The sequence below is a fragment of the Tachysurus fulvidraco genome, chromosome 19 (assembly GCF_022655615.1).
Source record: "Tachysurus fulvidraco isolate hzauxx_2018 chromosome 19, HZAU_PFXX_2.0, whole genome shotgun sequence".
Taxonomy (NCBI): Eukaryota; Metazoa; Chordata; class Actinopteri; order Siluriformes; family Bagridae; genus Tachysurus; species Tachysurus fulvidraco.
In genome coordinates, this window is record NC_062536.1 from 1,162,280 (window position 1) to 1,168,765 (window position 6,486).

General features: G+C 37.2%; 1 protein-coding gene across 3 annotated transcripts in view; it reads right to left on the reverse strand.

Annotated features, from left to right (window-relative positions):
- Positions 1–3,207: 3,207 nt before the first annotated feature.
- Positions 3,208–6,486, reverse strand: part of LOC113663787 (NACHT, LRR and PYD domains-containing protein 12-like) — a 631,994-nt gene continuing 628,715 nt past the window's right edge. For 2 of the 3 annotated variants that reach the window (XM_047803868.1, XM_047803869.1), the window contains one exon: positions 3,208–3,694. In XM_047803868.1, coding sequence (XP_047659824.1) covers positions 3,685–3,694 — 10 coding nt within the window. In that variant the 3' untranslated portion in view covers positions 3,208–3,684. Of the gene's footprint in view, positions 3,695–4,336; positions 4,725–6,486 lie in introns of those variants that run through there. The other variant, XR_007138574.1, reaches the window with a different exon arrangement.

Below are 6,486 nucleotides of genomic sequence, written 5' to 3' on the forward strand. Positions count from 1 at the left end.
CACACACTTGTTGGTAGAAGAAGAAGAGAAGTTACTGCCCCCAGCTGGACAAATGTGTATAACAAGTGTGAAACATTTACAAATGATTTTTTGTTTTTTTGGAGGCCTCTGTGTGTGTGTGTGTGTGTGTGTGTGTGTGTGTGTGTGTGTGTGTGTGTGTGTGTGTGTGTGTGTGTGTGTGTGTGTGTGTGTGTGTGTGTGTGTGTGTGTGTGTGTGTGTGTGTGTGTGTGTGTGTGTGTGTGTGTGTGTATGTGTGTGTGTGTGTGTGAAGCTTGTCGGTAGAGAAGATTTTGCCCCCAGCTGGACAAATGCATATTACAAGTGCAAAATATTTACAAATGAGTACCTTTCGTTTTTTCTGGAGGCCTAATGAATTGCAATGCTTGTGTGAGTGTGTCTGTGTGTGTGTGTGGGTGTGTGTGCAGCATAGTTTTGGTAGATCATATTTTGCCCTCTGCTAGGCGAAGGCATGTCAAAAGTGTGAAAGATTTACAAATATGTAGCTTTTTTTCCCCTTGAGGCCTAATGAAATGCAATGCCCTATTTGTGTGTGTTTGTGTGTGGTGTGTGAGTGTGTGTGGGGTGTGTGTGTGTGTGTGTGTGTGTGTGTGTGTGTGTGTGTGTGTGTGTGTGTGTGTGTGTGTGTGTGTGTGTGTGTTTTGGGTGCGTGTGTTAATGGACATTTTATGTGTGCATTTTTGTGTCCTTATGTATGTTCATTGTGCTGAAAAGGGCAAAAGTGTGACCTATTGCCCCACTAAATGTGGCTGGGACAATTTGACCGCATGCTCTTGACGAGGAAAGTATTTATTTTACGAACACATAGTTCAACGAAAATAGACAAAATTAATTTTACTTGCAAAGAACTATCCTGCTAAATTTCAGGCAAATATGTGGAAGAAAACCCAAGTTATGACACATTAAACTTTCCAGCGGGGTCAAATTGTCCTGTGGTCTGCAGGAGAGTTACAGCAGGATTAGGTTATAAATTAATATCCCAAGCCTTGAACATCTCACAGAGCATGATGTACAATCCATCATCCAGAAATGGAAAGAGTACGGCAAGCCTACCAAGACATGGCCGTCCACCTAAACTGACAGGACATGCAAGGAGAGCATTAAACAGAGAAGCAGCCAAGAGGCCCATGGTAACTCTGGAGGAGCTGCAGAGATCCACAGCTCAGGTGGGAGAACCTGTCCACAGGACAACTATTAGTCGTGCACTCCACAAATCTGCTCTTTATGGAAGAGTGGCGTCATGTGGGGGACACAGCAAGAATGTAGGAGAAAGTGCTCTGTATGGAACACACACACTTACACTTTTGTGTAAAAAAAAGCATTTTCGTATGTCACTCTGGATAAGAGAGTCTGTCACATGCTGTAAATGTACATTTTTGTTTGTCTTAATGTGTAATGTGTTTTGTTTTGTCTGTTTGCACTGTATTTTGTCTCACACTGTTGCATTTGGTTGCACACGTTGCACTTTATGTGACTAGGACTTACAGTAAGTCCTTATGTCTGTGTTGTTTTCTGTAGCTTTATGTTGTTGTATGTAACACCATGGTTCTGGAGAAATAGTTTCATTTTACTTTGTACTGCATCAGATATATATGGTTAAAATGACAATAAAAGCTTCTTGACTTGAGCTGAAACCTAGGTGTAAAATACTCACCACAGGACACTTACAATATGAAGTGATGAAAATGAATATGAGGTTTTTAATGTTATGGCATTGGAGTCTCTCTTCTCTCTATCATAGACATTTACACCACACGCTGCATCTACAAAGCCAACAGTGTTCTGGATGATGTAACACACCCCTCAAACACACGCACACTCCTCACACACACTCTTTACCCCACACACCCCTCACACACACTCTTTACCCCACACACCCCTCACACATACTCTATACCCCACACATCCCTCACAGACACTCTATACCCCACACACCCCTCACACACTCTTTGCCCCCCACACCCCTCACACATACTCTTCACCCTCCTGCCATCTGGAAGAAAAAGGTACTGAAGAATTCGGGCCTCATGACCAGACTGTGTAACAGTTTCTTTCACAGGCAATCAGACTCCTTAATAACTGGACTGAATTGTACCATGCACAATACACACACACACACACACACACACACACACACACACACACACACACACACACACACACACACACACACACACACTGCACTGTGCGCTTGTCTGTCTTGTCCTGCACTGTGTACACCAGGTTGCACAGATACACTTTATGTGGCTAAGACTAACTTACTAAGTCCTTAGGTCTGTCTATGTTTTATGTAGCTCCATGATCCTGGTCCTGGTCCTGGAGGAACGCTGTCTATTGTCACTGTGTACTGTAACTGCTAAATATGGTTGAAATAAAAGCTTCTTTACTTGAATTGACATAATAGCTTATTTTTATCAAGCTGTGTTTGACCCACCAGCACACAGTCGATGTTTCCCCCTATGGTTTTGCACATGACTGTAGCTGGATGCATGACTGAGAAGGAGCAGTGCTTGTGGAGGATAAACTGAAATTATCTGTATCTCCTGATGTGCTAGCAACAGACACACAGGCAGCACTAGTATTGCTTTATAGGCTTAATAACAAGACATTGCACAATACATCAAGTTGTAACGACAGTTAAATAAATGTAATAACATTTTAATGTTGGTTAAATTATGAGTATTCGTTAGCTGCTGCATAGCAAACTAATTAAAAATAATTATATTAATAATAATTCCACTACTGACTAAAACAGATGAGAGGGAAGCAGGTAAAAAACAGACTGATACACAACAGAAAGAAGGAGTTTGTGCTCATATTCACTCATTCCCAGGTGAGTCTCCTCATAAAGGTGCAGTCTAAAATGTCTGAGATTAAACAGAACCCAGTTTGGGTCGATTCTGAACTCCAGCACTGGGTACAATGTGGACTGATCCAGTGTGAGTTGTTTTAACTCAGCAACGTTGTGTTATAATGTTAACCCTACATGTTATAGTCATTTATTTTTTATTACAAACATGTTTCTCTTCAGAAATACATTCTGTAACTATATATTGTGTTAGACATACATTTATTTTTGAAGAACTTTATTTATATAGATTATATATTTGAGGAACAAAAATAGTTTTTCTACAGAATATTCTACAGAATTATCTATACATAATATTTATTTTACACAACAAAAATAATGACACTGTATTTATGTATTTTATTCCTTCTAAATGTATGATATATTTATACAAGACATTTTAAGTACCTTTATACAATGTAATTTTGGTTATGTATCCAGTAATATAGCTATAAGTATACGTGTGTAAAAAGTGTAAATTATATCACAATAATACACAAATAATAAATCACACAAACAGTAAAATGAACAGGGTTCAGCTCGAGTTCATGTGGATTTTCACCTGCTGTTACAAATAATCCCTCAGGTTTTTATGGGATTGAGGTCCAGGGAATTTTATCCAGGGATCAGAGGTCATTATAAACTCAGTGTAGAATTGTGTTTAGTCTGATTCACTGTACACAATGAACACACACTTCTCACGTCTCTGTGTGTGTTTAATGTGTTAGAACTAAATGAGTGATGTGTTAATAAACATGTTCTCTATTCTTCATCATGGTAATGCAGGAACACTGGAGTCTTCATCACACACAGATATTCAATAGAACCTGAATATGAAAGAAAAAGATGTGAATTAATCAGCACAAAGTGGACTGTGGTACTTCATGACCAACAGCATGTAATCATCTCTGCTCCAACAGAAACATCATCATCTCCTGTTTATAATGAATCATTCAACATTTCTTCATTCTTACTAACATCTGTGTTCTAACATTTAACTAGAACAAATGAGAACTTCCACAAGTTGTAACAGGATAATGAGCAGATCTTTACCCATCACATCACTGCTCTTATCCAATCACAGGAGCTTTTTATATAACAAACACTACTGTGTCATTTAGATCTTGTTCTACATTTATATTTAAGTGCAGACTTTAAGAACAAACTCAGGTGAATTTTACAGGAATGACAGAAGACACAATGTTCATTAACAATCACTCTCATCAACTCATTGGTGACTTTTTGTAGACTGTCTGAATCCCTGTGTTCTGCCTTCACATGAATTTTACATCAACACACTTTACTGAACACAAAACAGCATTAAAGAGAATCGTTAGGAAAATTCTGATTAAACAGAATATAGTGACATTTTCTAACCTGATAATGTGAAAGTTATTGAAGAGAAATGTGATGTGTATCAATGTGTAATGATAATGAGGGTAAACTTTTATTAACAGGTCATTACTCACTCCAGTGTCTCTAGTTTGTAATGTTCATTATGCTTAAGATCAGACAGCAGCTTCTTTCCTGAGTCTCCTAGATTATTACAGGACAGATCCAGTTCTCTCAGGTGTGAGGGGTTTGATCTCAGAGCTGAAGTCAGAGCAGCACAGCCTTCATCTGAGACACCACACTCACACAAACTGTATAGAGACACAATAACACACTCTTCACTGGTTGTACACAGGGACGTTTCTAGTGTTTAATCACTTTGATCACAGGCACACAAGAATTTTACAGAAACCTGAAAACACAGATTTTTTTTTATTTAAAAAAAGTTAAAAGTTGTATAAAGTATTAGAAAGCAATACTTGAGTAAAAGTAAAAGTATCGTACTAGAAAAAGACTTCGGTAGAAGTGAAAGTCACCTTTTAGAATATTACTGAAGTAAAAGTCTTAAAGTATCTGATATTTACTGTACTTAAGTATCAAAAGTCATTTTCTGATATTTAATGTACTTAAGTATTTGAAGTAAAAGTAAAAAGTAAAATTTCAGTGATTTTCAGTAGGTATAAGATCAGGGGCAGTTCTAGGGTTTCATCTTTAGGGGTTTTATCCCTCAGTGAGAATTTAAAACAAGAAGAGTTTTATATTATATATTATATGACTACATAGTAAGCCAAAAGTTATGGTGTTATTAAATGGTAAAAGTGGACACCAAAATTTTATGTATGATGTAATGATGTCAGTCTTGAATCAGATCAGTTCATGTATGTGTGTATTCTCTACAAACAGTGTGTCCGATGGATGCAGACATTAATAAACTAATATTCACAAGACAAAGACCAAATCAATAAATGTTATTTTTATTTAGTAATTAATAGATTGTTTGCATTAATATTTTGTTTGTGCTACAACTCTGGTAATAAGAATAGTGACATTTCACTGCTTTTGGTTGCCGTCTTTGCGTCTTTCTGCTGATTAACGTTATAGATAAACGCCCCCAGCTCTGACTGCGCGTGCACGCTGCGCGTACCTGTGCTTCTCCGTACAGCGTGCGGAGCGTAATGTAATCTAGGAGCAGTGATTCGCCAAACCTCCCTTATTACAGTCACACACATTTCTTCCTTTGGCAGAACAATGTAAGTGTTTTAATAAAGTTCAGATGTGTTAAATACTGCAATATATGAACTATGCAGTGTTGTACGTGACATTTCTACTTAAGTACAGTAACGAAGTATTTGTACTCCGTTACATTACAACACTGCATAGTTCATATATTGCAGTATTTAACACATCTGAACTTTATTAAAACACTCACATTGTTCTGCCACTGATCCATGTTCACATTTATTTTTACACTCCATTAAACTGATTCTTACATTTCTATTTTTTACATCTATTCTATTTTTATTCTTTTTTGTTATTCTATTTTATTTTATGTTTAAAATCACAGACAGATTAAAAACATTTCACTACGTGTCGTACTGTGTATGGTTGTGTATGTGAGAAATAAAATATTAATGTAAATGTTTTCTGTAACTTTTCTCTGTTTCACATCTCAACAAAATCTCTGTTTTAATCCGAGTTCACATGAACAGATCTTTCTTGAGAAGATCAGACTGTCAGTAATCAGACCTAAAACAGGGTCAGACTCTAATTAGTGTTTGGAGAAGTTGTTAGTTCATTGGTGTATTTTTTAACCCCAGACAGTGAAAGTGTAAATGGTTTATTCAGTATTGACAAGAACAACTGTGACTGTGTTTTATTTATACACAATGTGTTTATCTATTATTACGACCTGGATGAAGATTAGACCATGATTTATTATTAATGTTTTAATAGATGATCTTACCTCAGTGTCTCCAGTTTACAGTGAGGATTCTCCAGTACAGCAGAGAGACTCTTCACTCCTGAGTCTCCTATATTATTCCCAGACAGATCCAGTTCTCTCAGGTGTGAGGGGTTTGATCTCAGAGCTGAAGTCAGAGCAGCACAGCCTTCATCTGAGACATCACAATCACACAACCTGTAGAGAGACACAATGACACACTCTTCACTGGTTGTACACAGGGACGTTTCTAGTGTTTAATCACTTTGATCACAGGCACACAAGAATTTTACAGAAACCTGAAAACACAGATTTTTTTTTATTTGGCATTCATCATTTTTTATTCTC